This window comes from Peromyscus eremicus, chromosome 20, assembly GCF_949786415.1.
Source record: "Peromyscus eremicus chromosome 20, PerEre_H2_v1, whole genome shotgun sequence".
NCBI classification, from domain to species: domain Eukaryota; kingdom Metazoa; phylum Chordata; class Mammalia; order Rodentia; family Cricetidae; genus Peromyscus; species Peromyscus eremicus.
Window position 1 is genome coordinate 66,207,294 of NC_081436.1, and position 16,976 is coordinate 66,224,269.

General features: G+C 44.1%; 1 protein-coding gene across 1 annotated transcript in view; it reads right to left on the reverse strand.

The window, feature by feature from the left end:
- Positions 1 to 16,976, reverse strand: part of Ptdss1 (phosphatidylserine synthase 1) — a 72,439-nt gene that overhangs the window by 15,126 nt on the left and 40,337 nt on the right. The window contains exon 9 of the mRNA XM_059247699.1: positions 15,319 to 15,384. Within this exon, the coding sequence (XP_059103682.1) occupies positions 15,319 to 15,384 (66 nt within the window). The remainder of the gene's footprint in view (positions 1 to 15,318; positions 15,385 to 16,976) is intronic.

The window sequence follows — 16,976 nt, forward strand, 5'->3', positions numbered from 1 at the left end:
GTCATGTGGTCACAGCACAGGACTAGCTGACTAGAGTTGGTAACAAAGCATTTCCAATTCACCCTCCCCTCCCCTCCCCTCCCCTCCCACCCCTCTCTCTCTCTTTCACACACACACACACACACACACACACACACACACACACACCATTTAAACAAAAGCCTTATAAAATAATTGCAACCCTCATTAAATAAAAAGTACAGCAGGCCATTGTTTTCAACTGAGCTCTTGCCTCAGGTCCCAATAGAGCAGGCTAAAAGTCAGGATGGAGTCACTCAAACCAAAGGAGTTTCTGTCACCAAGTAGAAACCAAGGTATTTATCTGATTTAAGAAACTGGGATTAGAGATTACAAAAATGCAAAATGTGCCAAACAGGCCAATTTCATAGAGAAGTTCTTTCTATCTAATCCTATAAGGAAGTAAGTTGAAGCAACCTAATATCAACAATAAGTTATGTCTATGCTTCTGTTTCCTTATCTTTATCTTAAAGGAGCATAATTCTGTGATAATCTTTCTATTCTTTGTTTCTGCTTTCTCCCCACCCTTTAATCTCCATTAAAATGGACCTATACTCTTCAGTTTATCGGAGCATCTGTCCTACTTTACAGAATAAGTGTTCCCAATTCTAGAAAATAAGAGCAATTAAAATCTTTAACTAAACTGTAATATGTCCTTTGACACCTACTTTGGTGGTTTTTCATTCTGCTTCATTTTTCCTCATTTTTGTTTTATATGTATAGGTGTTTTGCCTGCATGTATGTCTATGCCTGTGGAGACCAGAAAAGGGCATTGGATTCCCTGGGACTGGAGTTACAAGTTGGTCATGAGCTACTGTATAGGTGATAAGAATCAAACTGAAGTCCTCTGGAAGAGTGGCCAGCAACAACTGAGCCATCTCTCTAGCCCTCTACTTAAATGCTGATCAGGATCTACTCAATGGGTTTCATAAAGACCTGCAGATTTTTCTGAACACCAGCATCTCCAGGACATAAGAAGCCTCAGTTATGCCATTATCTGTGTACATGGACACATCTCAATAAGAAAGTGACAGCTGAGTTGAGGAACTTGCCTGACTCCATTTTAAGGAAGGAGCCATTATGCTGTATTGTTAAAAATAAGTTTCCATTTACCATAAAAGCTGAGTTGCTGCTTTCAAGTCTGTTTCCTGGAGTCTGACATGCCCCAACCTATGACCTTAACTTGTTTTTTTGAGAATATCGTGACCCTCCCTACCCCCACTCCACATGGAGACCATATGTGGTTTTGAGATTTTTCTCTATTTTCTTATCACTCCATCATCTCTATTCTGTAAACCTGTTTTGCAATTACTCATAATTTTACTCCTTAAAAGGGGCCCAAGAAATAGACTAAGGCCTGGTCTCTTTAACTGGACTTAGGAGGAGTTGCTAGCCAGTTCCTGTGTACACCCCAATAAAAACCAAGCTTGCTTCAAATTTGGCTCAAAATTGTGCTAGTGGTCGTATCCTTGCCCAATGGGATTAACATTTTCTGGAGGCCTCAGCAAGATCATATCAAGATCAGATCATCCATCCAAATTCTAAAGCTGGACCCTCACTCCAGAAATCCAGGGCTGAAGGGTCACCTCAGGAAGTGCGCATCTTGAGAGGTTCCAAGACTCTGAGGCGTGCTTTCAGTTTCAGGGACTATCAGAGTGAACTGCTGTACAAGAAAAGCAGTAAGCCTCTAGAGACCTCCCTGGTAAGCCATAGTCTGGTCTGTTGAGATCCTGATCTAGGATGTGAGGGTGTTCAATGGAACCTCAATATTCTCCCGCTCAGGACAAAGAGCGAGACGTAGCACCATCCACCTGAGGTCTGGTTTCATGTCCCTTTTTTTTGTCTTGTCTTTGGCTTCATGTTTACTGTTTCTGTTCTGTCATTTTACTTTCTGTGTTAATTGGCTTATTTGGACTTGGGGTGACTAAACAGACAGACAGAATAGATAATAAGCCTGACAGCCCTCTACCTGTGTTTTAAAAAATTCTGACAAATTTAGCCCCCTCTAGTCAAGGAGGATTATGATTATCCTCTCACTAAGAGTTGCCTCTGAACATTCTGTGAAACTGAATGGCCCACATTCGGGGTTGACTGGCCCTCCCAGGGCACTTTTGATTCTCAGATGTCACCCTTGGTAATCATGGCTACCTAGATCAAATTGGATTGACACATTTTGCCTTGGGCTGAAGCAACTTCCAACCCCTCGCCCCTCACGAAGGTCTGTATGGTTCATAATGGGCAAGGTGGCCAAGCCCTGATTGTCGGCAGATTGGTTCTCTAAGGGTCTGTAGCAGAGATGCAGGAGCCCTCTGAAAACCTTTTTGCAGAATTCGTAGAAGGAAGAATCCCTCCTCCTTCCATATATAACTTTACCACTCTATCCCCTCCTCACCTCAGCCTCCACCTTTACCGCCCTAGTCCCACCATCATAGCCTCACTGCCCCCCATCCACATCTACTCCTACCCCACCACCTAGTTCTTCCCTACCTCCCCATCTTTTCTCCCCCAGCTCTTCCCTACCTCCCCCTACCTCCCCCTAGCTTTCCTACCTCCCCCATTACCCCCACCCCAGCTCTTCCCTACCTCCCCCAGCTCTTCCCTACTTCCCCATCTTTTCCCTCCAGCTCTTCCCTATCTCCCCCATCTCCCCCAGCTCTTTCCTACCTCCCCCTACCTCCCCCTAGCTCTTCCCTACCTCCCCCAGCTCTTCCCTACCCCCATCTCCCCCAGCTCTTCCCTACCTCCCCCTACCTCCCCCCAGCTCTTCCCTACCTCCCCCTAGCTCTTCCCTACTTCCCCCTACCTCCCCCCAGCTCTTCCCTACCTCCTCATGTCTTTTCCCCTCCACACACAAGCCAGGGGTCCCAATATAGCCCTCCCTACTCCTCCTCCAATTCTGGTTCTAGGGTGGCATCTCCTTTGGTCCTTGCTCCTCTATAGCTTTTCACTAAAAATCACTACTTGTATGTCCCTTTCTCCACTACAGATCTCTACAAGATTCTCTATAAGATTCAGAAGCCCCTTTTCAGTACTAACCCTGATTCCTTAATTTCTCTAATGGATTCGCTCTCATTCAATTATCTCCCCACGTGAGACGACAGCAGATTCTCCATACCCTTTTTACTACTGAAGAAAGGGAATAGATTCTCACAAAAGCAGCTGAAGCACTCCCCGAAACAGCTTCAGTGGCTGATAACCTGAGGGTAAATGCAATTGACAACAGTCTGCCAAGACAGAGACCCCAATGGGACTACACCACAGAGAAAGGTAGGAGGTCACCCAGTGAATACCACCAGGTTCTGTTGGAAGGGACGAAATGGCATCCCAAAAGCCCACTAACATATCTAAGTTAGCAGATATGAAACTGGAAGCAGATGAATCGCCTTCAGCTTTCCAGGACACCTATCAGCTATATAGCCCTATAGACCCAGAGGACCTGGCAAATCTCAAGGCGATTAACCTGGCCTTTGTTGCTCATTCAGCCTCTGACATACATGGAAAGATACAAAAGGTGGATGGATTTGCAGGACAGAACAGGTCAGAACTATTAGAGACAGCCCTGAAGGTGTTTGACGGCAGAGACAGCAAAGAAGATCTTTTGATAAACAAGATGGGGCATCCCACTGTGGCTGTGTGACAAGCCCCAGCCACTTTCAACACTGCCCATGCACACCATGATAAAAAGGAGAGAGCTTTTAAAAAGGACCAATGTGCCTATTGCAAAAAACAAAAACAAAAAACAAAAAAAACGGGCCACTGGAAAAATGAATGTCCATGCCAGAAACAGGTCCCCCCAAACCCAAGCCAATCCTAGCTATGGAGGATTAGTGAGGCCAACACTCCTTTGAACAAGGCCACCAGAAGCCCATTTACCTTCACCAATAGGGGCTAACCTGTAAATTTTCTGGTGGACATGAGGGCTACTCATTCAGCATTATGGGAGCCCCTAGGACCCCTTACCAAACAATAGAAGTAACGGGGGCCACGGGGGATATCAAAGAATATAAATGGACCACCGACAGGACTGCTAACCTAGAACAAGGGACTGTGATTCATTCTTTTCTTGTTATTTCTGAATGTCCCTACCCTTTAATGGGACAGGACCTCTAGAAGAAGCTCCAAGCAGCAATATCGTTCTCAGAAGATACTCCTAGGTTGCAATTAGGAGGCCCTGCTAAGGATTTAACTATAACCTGCCCAATGAGTGAGGAATATCTGCTCCTCCAAAATCCAACCCAGTCTCTAGAAGGGGAATGGAAAAAGTTCTTGATCCAGGAAATTCCTACAGTTTGGGCAGAGAACAATCCTTCTGGCTTGCAAAACATGGCACTTGTCATAGTGCAACTAGCAATGCCTATTCAAGTCAAGCAATACCTCACCAGTTTGGAAGCCAGGGAAAGGATCAAGGTTCACATTAGGTCCCTGCTTGAAACAGGCATACTTACTCCTTGCCAGACTGTAGCTGGAGAATTTCTCTCCAGCTCCCGCCACCAAGTCCCGCCAGTCCCAGAGCCCACTTATAAAATAAACACACAGACTCTTACATTATTTAAACTGCTTGGCCATTAGCTCAGGCCTGTTATTGTCTAGCTCTTACTCTTATATTTAGCCCATTTCTATTAATCTTTACTTTGCCACATGGCTCATGGCTTACTGGTACCTTACATCTTCCTTGTCCTGATGGCGGCTGGCTGTGTCTCCCCCTCAGCCTTCCACTTCCCAGAATTCTTCTCCTTGTCCCGCCTATACTTTCTGCCTAGCCAATGGCCAATCAGTGATTTATTTACTGACCAATCAGCAACACACTTGACATACAGACCATCCCACAGCACCAGACAATCTGGAATACCCTCTTATTGCATGCCCGAAAGCCTGAACTCAGACTAAGGACCAGTATAAGACTTGAAGGAAATAAACAAATGGGTAGAATCCATTCACCCAACGTTCTAAATCCTAACATTTTGCTCAGTTTATTACCACCAGAGCATAAAGTTTACATTGTATTGGATGTAAAAGATGAATTCTTCTCTATTCCTGTTAGAATTAAGTCAGCCCATCTTTGCATTTGAAAGGGCCAACCCTGAATTGGGGATATGGGGACAATCTGGACCAGACTGCTTCAAGGATTCAAAAACTCTCCCACCATCCTCAATGAAGCACTCAACCAGATTTAAGTCTCTTCCATAGTTAAGAACCCGGAGGTAACCTTGCCTCAATATGCGGATGATTTACTATTGGCCACTAAAGATGAGGAGGACTGTTTGAGAGCTACCAGAGACCTTGTGGAAACTCTAGCCCATTTAGGCTATGGAGTTTCTAAAAAGAAAGCCCAAATTGGCTCACTCCAGGTTACCTGCTTGGGCTATGAACTAACAGTACGGAAAAGACTGTTGTCCTAGGGCCACATAGTTGGCCACAATGCAAATCCCACCTCCAACCACCAAGAAACAAGTTAGGGAATTTCTGGGAGCTGTTGGATACTGCTGATTTTGGATACCTGGGTTTGCTGAAATTGCCAAACCTTTGTACTCTGCTATGGCCAGGGACAATACTTCTCCTTTGGAATGGACTGAGGAACATGAACAGGTCTTTAAGAACTTAAAGGAGGCCCTTGTACAAGCCCCCACTTTAACTCTCCAACCTCTTTCATTTTAATATCCATGAAAGAAAGGGCATTGGCAAGGGAGTCCTGACTCAGACCCTGGGTCCCTGGAAAACACTATAACTTACGTCTCAAAGAGACTGGATCCCATAGCCTCTGATGACCACTTTGTGTAAGAGGAATAGCAGCCACCACAATTCTTGTAAAAAAAAAAAAAAAAAAAAGTTGACAGGCTCACACTGGGACAGACTCTAACTGTAACAGCTTCACACATTCTGGAAATCCTGCTGAGGAAAGCCACCAATCAGTGGATGTCAAATACCTGTATGACTCAGATAAGGACTGACTGACCTTCAATAAACCCTTGGCCATCAATCCTGCCACCCTGCTGTCAGATGACAATACTGAGGAAACGATCCATGACTGCGTGGAGATGCTGGACATCATCCAATGTATGTGACCAGACCTGACAGACATTCCTCTTACCAAAAGAGATGTGGATTTCTACATGGATGGCAGCAAAGGAAGAAGGAACCAAGTATGCCAGGGTAGTGGTGGTCACAGGCCAGAAGGCATTCATTTGGGCACAAGCCTTGCCCAGGGGCACATCTGCCCAGGGAACAGAAATAATTGCTCTGACTCAGGCTTTAAGATGGGCTGAAGGGCTAGGCGGTGATGCTGCATGCCTTTAATCCCAGCACTTGGCAGGCAGAGGTAAGTGGATCTCCGGGAGTTCAAGGCCAGCCTGGTCTACAAAGCCAGTTTCAGGACAGCCAAGGCTGTTAACATAGAGAAACCCTGTCTCAAAAAAACAAAACAAAAAAGTAGGAAAGATGGGCTGAAGGAAAAAAAGGTGAATATCTACATAGACAGCAGATATGCTTTTTGCCACAGCTCATGTTCATGGACAGATATATAAACAGAGGAGCTTACTCACCTCAGAGAGAAAGACTATTAAAAATAAACATGAAATTGCATACTTGATAGAGGCCATCTGGTTGACAACTGAACTGGCCATAATACACTGGCCAGAACAACAAAACCCCACAAAACATGGTGACAACCATGCAGATCAAGTCTGCTTTGGGGGAACCCAAACTGCACTAGAACCATCTGCTGTCCCAAAGCCCCCACTCTGCCTCAATGAAGATGTTCCTGAGTATGATCCAGAAGAAATCAAGTCATATTCTGACTTGGGGGCTTTCAGAGCTGCAATGGATGATGGATCTTGCCTGATGGAAGAATCTGCATACCAAAGGTACTGGGCCCAAACTGGCTAATGGCCTTGAATCACACCATGCACTTATCTCTCTTCCTGTCTGGCTACCTGGACACTGAGAAAAAACGTCAGAGCATTTCAGATCGCTGCCTGATCTGTGCCCATGTAAATGCAAAGAAGGACATGCTTCCCCTAGGTCAACAGAGTCAAAGTACATTACCCAGTGACTTTTGAGAACTGGACAGTACTGAAGCCAAACCAGGACTATATGGCTACAAATATCTGCTGATCTTTGTTGATACTCACTGGCTGGGTAGAGAGCCCTTTCCATCCTGAGCGGAAACTACTCAAGTGGTAATTAAGAAATGAATGGAAATTATTCCCAGATTTGGCCTCCTCATATTTCTGGGGTCTGATAATGGCTCAGCCTTCACAGCCAAGTTATATCAATTGTCTTCTAAGGCTCTTAACATAAATTGGAAACTTTGTTGTATGTATCATCCTCAGAGCTCAGGAAATAGAATGAATAGAATTTTAAAGAGATTTTTAACTAAATATACTCTTGAGACTGATAACTGGGTTGATAACCTCTTGCCTTACAGCTTTCTCAGGGTATGTTGTACCTCCTACCGAGAAAAGTTCACCAAACATGAAATAGTCTATGGGTGACCATCTCCCACAATCCCTTGGGTACATTACTGTTAGCAATTGTCCCACTCCAATCTCTAAGTCCTTAAAAGGATTGTAATTAACCTTGGATAAGATTTTCCCTCAGGTCTAGGATGCTCAACTGGCTGGGCACTGCCCACCAGATCACCCATTCCAACCCAGAGTAACTGGGTTACTCTGCAGCTTCAAACCTGGCCAACTTGAACCTAGATGGAAAGGACCAAAAAGGACCTTATCTTGTGATTCTCTGGATGCCAACTGCTGTTGAGGTTGCTGGTATTCCTTCCTGGGTTCATCACTCACATCTCAAGGAGGCACCCAAGGAACCCACAGAAAAGAAGCCTAGCTCCCAGAGGTAGAAAGTGAATGAAAAAAGGCCATTAAAAAAATCACACTTCCTAAAGTTTGACTGTCACGAACTTTAAACAGTGTGTTCATGCTGTTAGAATCTGCACCAAGATCATCCTATGGCTAACAGTTTTATTTTTCTGATAACAGAAATTACAGATGTGATAAAATAAGAAGGGGAAGGGATGATTCATTAATCACTTCAATTGAATTTAACATACCCAGAGTAACCCTATCTATAACTTTAAAATGTCTGGGTCCATTTAACACTAAAAACTCAAGGAGAAAACTCCTTCTGTGTCAGAAAAGATTCCTCTATTCCCCGGCTCTAAGAAAGAAATTTGTATGGAATAGGGGTTTCTCATGAAAATTATACAAGGATAACAGAGGACAAAATGGAACATGCCCCACTAATGTCTCAAAAGCTGTAGCTGGTGTTCCCATTGATAATGTCTATGTTTTGATTGCACAAATGTTCCTTCCTATTGTAATTCCACTTCTTATCACACTCTCCCTTTTGGTAAACGATTGGCCTTAGGATGGACTTTTTTCTGTGAAAATAATACTTATTCTGTACTCCCTGCAGGGTATGAGGGCTTATGTGGTACAGGATGTGTTACACCTATTTTACTCAGCAAATCTTTACAATCTATTAATAGAATTACAAGAGCTCTTCCTGAAAATTGAGATGATTCCTTACATCTATTAGATCCACTACAGTTGCTGCTATTGTGCCCTTTCTGTTACCTGTCCCAGGGCTTTTTGTTGGACTACTGTTAGACCCAAAGTTAACCTGTAAGCCCCACCTGCCCAAAGACCAGGCAACTTCCTGGGATTCTGGGAACTGTAGTTCTTAAAAGATAACACCTGCCCAAAAACCAGATAGATAACTTCCTGGGATTCTGGGAGTTGGAGTTCTTGGAAACTAAGGACAAAGCCTAATGGGAAAGTATGGTGGCCTATGGGTTTTGCCCATATAAGCTCTGTCAACACATGTCTCATGGCCACTCACCTGGAAAGTTTCCAGGTGATGGTCTAGATAAAATTCCATCTTGGATAGTATTTAATATTTTAATAAAAGCTTGTTTAAATTCAGCCAAAATGGTGGAACTGGTCTTTCTGGCAAATTTCAGGATTAGCACTACAATGAGAGGTTTCTAAAATAGCAGGTCTAATTTCAAAAGCTACTAATATTACAGTAGAAATATTAGCCAAAACTAATCAAGAAATGGGAGAACTGAGACTGTGGGGGCCCAAAACAGCTTGACCACACAGCTGCCATGACAGGCTTACTGGTAGGTACCACATGGTCCCCAGGAAAAGCCATAAGCTGACTCTACCCAGGAAGGGCCAGCATCTAAGGGGAAATATCTGACATTCCAAACGTTCAGTTCCAACCATTAGAAGGTATCCTTTAGCCCAAGCACACACCCATTTCCCTTTTACCAAGATGTCCCTAGCCAGAGTCCTGAACCCTAGAAATCCCCTCACCCCCAACCTCTACTATAATTAAAAACCCCACCCTGCCTGGGCTCAGCACTCTCCAATGGTACTGCATTGGATACACGGAGGGTCCAAGCTGGAACTTGCTTGAATAAAGGCTCTTTGCTTTTACATATGGGATTCGGTCTCTGTGGTGGTCTTTTAAGGGTCCCCATGATCTAGGCAAAACAAGAACAACTGTTCTACAAAATAGATTTACTATAGATTACCCGTTACTTAAACACAATCTTAGTTGTCAGCAATTTACTGGAATGTGCTGTTTTAATATCTCTGATTTCTCTCACATTATTGACAACTAAATTGATGATCTACAAGGAAAAGTCAAAGTCTCTCAAACAAATTTTGACTGGTCATTGCTAAGATGGTCCCCCCCACTTTATTGGCCCTCTAATATCACTTCTAATAGTTATTATAATCGGGTTCTGTATCCTCCAACATGTTACCAACTTATTACCCATCATATAAACAATTCTAGAATAATAATTGCCACTCAATGGCATCATTGAAGACAGTTCTCTAGCAAAGATCTGACAGAAACACATAAGTGCAGGTAGGAATGAGGAACTGCCTGACTCCATTTTGAAGGCAGGGGCCATTATGCTGTAATAAGTTTCCATTTATGTAAGAGCTGAGTTGTTGCTTTTAAGTCTGTTTATTGGAGCCTGGCCTGGCCTAACCTATGCCCTTGACTTGTTTGACCCTCCCTAACCTTCAGTCCACATGTAGACCACATGGTGGTTTTTGAGATTTTTCTGTATTTCCTTATTGCTCCATTGTCTCTCTTCTGCAAACCTGCTTTGCAGTACTCATGATTTTACTCCTTAAAAGGGGCCCAAGAAATGGACCCGGGCTATTCTCTTTAACCCAACTTAGAAGGCAGTCTGCCGGACAGCTCTTGTGTGCACCCCAGTAAAATCAAGCTTGCTTCAAATTTGGGTCAAAATTGTGGTGGTGATCTTATTCTCAATTGGTGGGATACACAGAGCAAAGACTAGAAGAGAACAGCTGTGAGTGTTAGCCTCCGGTGCCCCTGCATGGTCCAGAAAGCTACATTCCCATGTCTATCTGTCTGCCTGTCTCTGTCTCTCTCTCTCTTTCCAAAACCCCACCTGCTCAGAAAGGAAAGGCTCCAGAAAGCTCAGTTCTGCATTCTTGGTGACTACTGTAGCTTCTTCCAGTAATGCTGCCTGCCAGCCTCCCAAGTCCCCACCTAAGTGCTCAGCTTTTGACCATACTTGGGCACAAACCTTGTGGTGGATGCATCATCACCCTTACTTACAATCTATAAAACTTTCCTGCCCTGGCCTGGGCAGGTGACTTCTCTGGCCTCATTCTCTGAGGCTAGTGAACCAGCCCGGGAGTTGCTTTGCTCAATATACCTGTTCTTATACTTTTTCAATTTGGCTTGATCTGTCATACTGCATTGGCAGAGAAATTCCTTAGTAGGGTCCTCTTGGTGTAGGTGGTCAAATGAATGCCTGGCAGGGGCAAGGCATGGGCAAGGGCCAGAAGTGAAGGGAACAAAGGGAACCAGTAAAGTTGAAGCCAGAGGAATCTGCATCATGAAGGCTACCCTAGGGCTTGGCTTTTAGTGTCAGGGAGGGTTTAATATAAGAAGGTTTACATTTTAATAAGATCATTCTGGAGGCTGAGCCAAACTATAGTATGAAGGAGAGTGGATAGAAGGTTGCTACCACTGCAGTCCAGATGTGATGACCAGCAGGAGGTGGTAGGAAGTGGCGAGCATGGGATGCATTTAGTTTCAATAATCATAGGAACTCATTTAACCACCAGCCACTGTCTTCAACACATTGGATGGATTCCTAAGTAACAGCAATCTTCTAAAAAGTTGGCATAGCTTTCCTACTAAGACTCAAATGGCACTAGTTTGGGCTAAATCCAAAGGCTTGGCACACAGAAAGCCTGTCCACTGTGATACCACTTAACTGCCCCACCTATTTCCAGAACCCTTGAGGTAGGAATCTCCCTTTTGCAAGGCTCTGAGACACTCCCTTTACTCAGTTCAAATGTAAATACCTGTGCTTTTCCCCAGGCTGAACAAGGTAGCCAGACAATACAGTGGATGGATCTCAGACAGTTCCCCCTTCTGAATCTTTAATGCTTGCTGCCACCATGACCTAGATATAGCAAGGTTAAAAGGCAAATAAACATTGGAATTGCCTGAGGCCCTCTGCCTAGAGGCAGGCACTGGAGATTACAACCTAGTTAGTGCAGGAGTGCTGACTCACTCTCAGCTCTGCCATTGGCAGCTAGCTAACTGGGCAGAAAAAGGGTGGTGTTAATATAGGGCCAAGGGTGAGAGAGGAGTTCCTGAGATAATGGAGCAAGACAGTGTGGGGATTACTACTGGAACTGAGGCATGAAAGTTCTAGATGTCAGAGTGGTATTCTTATGCTGAGGAATGGGGACTGGCAGGCTGTAAACAGGAAACAACAGGCTGTGAGCCAGGAAGAACGGCACAATTATGAGAAACTTCTGAAAAGCTCAGATCTTGGCATGGGGAGATGCTCAGGGGATAAAATGCTTGCAGTGCAAGCATGAGGACTGGAGTTTGGGTCCCAAACCAGCAAGTGCTGAGCACACATGGTGGCCTGTCTGTAATTCCAGCCTTCAGAAGGCAGAGATGAGAAAAAAATCTTAGATGTAAGCTGACCAATCAGACTTTCCCAACGAGTGAGCTCTGGGTTCACCTGAGAGATGCCCCAGTGGATAAAGTAGAAAGTGACTGTGGGAGACATCTAACTCAAAGCCTCCACATGCATGTGTACATACACACAAGCGCATATGCACCCACACACAGATGTGAACACATATTCTAACACACACACACATGCAAAAACACTTCACACACAAGCAAAACAAAACAACTTCGACCTGTTTCAACTGAGGGAGATGATACAGCAAGTCTGTAGTTAGCTAACTCAGCAATTAATTCACAGAAGCATTTTGAGTGTTAAATATTTATAAGAACAAAGTATCACTTTCAGAAGAAAAATGTATGAAATGGTGGAAAGGAAACCTGAGGCAGGCGGCCCTGTTTGACCTTTGCCCTGCCCTTTGCCACCTTCCAAAAGATAAAATGTCATTATGATGGGATGTAGATACTTTTCTCCCTCTACATCTTGCTAAAGCCTGGAGTCATTCCTAAATTAGTGACAAAAGTATAAAGCAGTTACTGTAAGGATTTGGTCCTTAATTACGTCATTAGCCTGCAACGGTGTCCTAGCCTAAAAAGCGGGCAGGCCCTCTGTGCATCCCTCTCTTTCCTTTCCGCTCCTTCCTTCCATCTGTCCTCTCTCTCTCCCTCTCCCCCTCTCCCCCTCTCTCCCTCTCTCCCAATAAAGCTCTAAAAAGGTAACCATGGCCTATGATTCTTCTGAGGAGCACTCTCCTTTGCTGGCATGGCCACCGCAGGCGACGGCCCGCCACGAGCGGCACGGCGTTTAACCAACAGTTACTAATTATTAAAAGAAATCAGACACTTCAGTGCTGTGGGATGGTCTGAATGTCAAATGTGTTGCTGATTGGTCAATAAATAAATCACTGATTGGCCAGTGGCTAGGCAGGAAGTAGAGGCGGAACTAACAGAGGGGAGAATTGAGAGAACAGGAAGCTGGGTGAGGGAGACACTGCCAGCCGCCACCATGACAAGCCGCATGTGAAGATCCCGGTAAGCCACGAGCCATGTGGCAAGGTACAGACTAATAGAAATGGATTAATTTAAGCTGTAAGAACAGTTAGCAAGAAGCCTGCCACGGCCATACAGTTTGTAACCAAAATAAGTCTCTGTGCTTACTTGGTTGGGTCTGAGCAGCTGTGGGTCTGGCGGGTGACAAAGATTTGTCCTGACTGTGGGCAAGGCAGGAAAACTCTAGCTACACTTCAGTGCTTTTTGATTTTATGAGAGGAAATAATGTAAGGGCAACTGGAGTGGGGGTGGGGCAAAGGAGGGAAGTGGAGGCCTGGTGTGGGGTGAACGCTCAGTGCCTGTAGGCTCTGTTCCTTTCCCAGACCTTGGTATGTACCTCACTGAAGGTGGTCCTACTTGGTGTTCATAGGGTCCTCCTGTGATTTATGAAGAGGGATTGACTGATTCATTTTTAGCTTGGCCCCTAATTCTTCCAAGCCTGGGTTCCAGCAGTTCTCAGTTCCCAAACAGCTCACATTTGCACCTGACTTCATATTTTCAAAAATTTATACTTATTATTTTTAAGAGGGTGTGTGTGTGTGTGTGTGTGTGTGTGTGTGTGTGTGTGTGTGCAGGTGACCAAGGAGGCCAGAGGTATCACATCCCCGGGGGTTGAAGTTACAGGCTACAGGCAATTGTGAGCTGCCAACATGAGCGCTGAACTCCTGTATGAGCTCTTAAATGATGAACTATCTCTTCCTAATGCTGCGACCATTTAATATAGTTCCTCATGTTGTGGTGACCTCCAACCATAAAATTATTTTGTGGCTACTTCATTTTGCTACTGTTATGAATAGTAAGTATCTGATATGCAGGATATCTAATGTGCAAACCCTGTGAGAGGGTCATTCGACCTCCCCAAAGAGATTGTGACCCAAAGGTTGAGAACCACTGCTTTAGACCCGGGAACTTAATTTTAATCACTGTCCAGTAAGGCGTACCTTTCTGCCACACTTAGCCTTGTTAACTTTGCTGTTTCTCCTACTCACCTGCACTGTATTTCTTGGATATGCCATTAGAAGGAAACTGTCACATCACCACCCACCTATCTGACCCATGTCTCCTTACACTAGTAAACTGATATACTTTTATGGAGAAGACCTTTGCTGAAGACTATTAAACATGAAGGAAAAACTGTACATGTGGGAAATCCCTAACTGAGAGCAAAGAGCTCACAGCTGGAAAGTTTCCTTCAATCGACACGAGGAGGAACAGCTAACACCCCTCCTTTCCAGAACTAAACACATGATGTCAGAGGACCTCCTCTGTCAGAGTCCACCAGAATCCTAGAACTGTGAATTCTCCTTCTTCCCACACAGCCCTAAACAAAGGAAACTTAATCCACCTGATTACTCTTGAAGCTTCAATCACCTGAGCAGGAAAATAGGCTCACCCACAGACTCAGGAGAAACTAGTGACAATGGCCCTTTGTTTCCTTGGGGTGGAGAAGAACTTACTGAATTCTAACTTGGGTATCTAAATTTTTATTCTTTAAAACCATAGAGGACCTCTTAGAATCTTTGTTATAGTAGCATGTTTATACACACACAGGAGAATTTGGGAGGGAAGATCACAACAATCATCTCTGGATTTTGCATGATAGTTTCTTTTATATTTGCTTAGAAGTTTTAACCATGTGTGCAATGATTTCTAATTCTGCCTGAAGTCATTTATTTTAGACTGTCACACTTAAATTAGAACCTAGATTAGGTCTTGAACCTAGGCTACCTCAGGGACTCATCTTCCTATACAGATTTGCCCAGGCCCCTCTGGATGTGAAATAAGAATGTAGATTATTGGTGTTTACGCAGCAGAATGACTTACCTGACACACAGCAAAGAGGCTCACGCATAAGAGGGTTTGGAGGGGTAATAGGCAATATGAAACAGTAAACAGCATTTGTACCCACAATTTGTAACCATGTGGCTGTGTTAATTCTTGGAGCAATAAAATTATACTTCAGTATGCAGTAAGTTGTTTCACAGGGGCCTTCTAAGTTTGAAATAACATGAAGTGTGGCTCAGCCCAGGGCAAGATGATGTCCCAAATTCAAACATGTTCAGAGAAATTCAACTGATCCATACTGGATCTAATTTGTTTTATAAAGCAAGGACTCTCTTTGGGAAATAGTTTCTGACCTTGACTAACGTCCTTCATGGGGAATTACACTGGAAGACTCTTAACAAGAAATATTCAAAGAAATTTAGAGGCTCAAATGATTTTGAAACCCCTGCAATCACAGATACTCACCCAAACACCCAGCACTGTGTCCCTACGCGCTTGCACTGTGTGTCGGTGAGGTAAGCATAGTATTGTCTGAAAGAGCAGAATTGGAATTCATGAGTACCTCTACAGGCCAAGATTCTACACAATGGCATCTCTTTGAAGAGGGAATAAAAAACCTGCCCTGCCTTGCTTGCCATATTCTAGCTGCCTGGTCTAGTTGTACTCAAGGGAGCAGCCAGCTAGGGCTATTCAAACACTCCTGTAAGGGATTCTGAACTTGAGTTGGATGGGAGCGAAGGGAGCTCAGCTTACAGGATCACACTGTTGGCAAAGACAACACTGGTCCAGCACCATTCCCACAGCCCTGAGCAAGGCAGCCTGGGCCTGATCCAGTCTCTCTGTAGAGTGGAGACCACTCCAGAAGATCAGCGCTGGGCTTCTTCAACTGCCTCTTATGGCATCTTGGGTATACAATCTAGGTGTTGATTGTACAGGTAAAACAGAGACATCTTTGTCTTGCTGAAACTGGAGGGGCCCCAGCTGCACTTCACTTTAGTTGCATGACAGGACTCGGAATGCCGCTGACAAGATTAGCAAAGAGTGTTCTAGTGCTCACAGCAGCACCCACTGACAGAACTACATATGAGTCAGAGATACCTTTCAGATGTTACTAGCTGTCACATGAGGATAAAGACAGATAAAAGTCACTTTAATAAAGTGACCAATAGCCGGGCAGTGGTGGCGCACGCCTTTAATCCCAGCACTCGGGAGGCAGAGCCAGGCGGATCTCTCTGAGTTCGAGGCCAGCCTGGGCTACCAAGTGAGTTCCAGGAAAGGCACAAAGCTACACAGAGAAACCCTGTCTCGAAAAACCAAAATAAATAAATAAATAAATAAATAAATAAATAAATAAATAAAGTGACCAATATATAAACTATACCAAAATACAAGAATGAGGTGTTTTGTATTGCTCTTGAATTAACTCATGTAAAATGTGTGTTTACATGTACCACACATTTCAGTATGGACTGGCTATGTTTGGTGAGTAGGTGTCAAATAAAACTGTGGTTTGGAGCTCACAAGTACTCCTGAGCTCTGTCTGTGCCTACAGAAGGTAAGGGAACCAGGAGCTCACCATTTTGGGGAGGTTACAGGTTCCCTTGAGGATTTGACAGACTCTGTGGCAAAGAAATATAATATATGCACACAAATTTTACATTGAACCCTGTGGGACTCAGACACTATATAACATTCATTCATGAACTATGACCTCATTACCTCAAAGTCTCTAGTAAAAAAAAATTGAACACAGGTTTTCTCATTTTGCCCACACTTTTATTACCTTATTTGCCTTTACCAGATCAACATGTTACCCTCTACAGCATAGTTTTTCTAATTTTGTTAGCTGGTGTTGGGGTAATAACAAATGACAAGAGGCAATGGTTGGGAAAGTCTCTTTGAGCAAGGCGACAATATCTCCTCTCTTTGGTAAGGTAGCCCCTCCACCTGTGTGGTTCAAATGCATATTAAAAGTGATGGCTTTTAATATGATTTTTTATTTTTATCATTTTATATTTTAAATGATATTAAAAGCAAGATGGCTCAGCAGGTAAAGACACCTTCTGCCAAGCCTGACAATCTAGAGTTCCATTCCTGGGATCCACATGGTGAAAGGAGAGAAG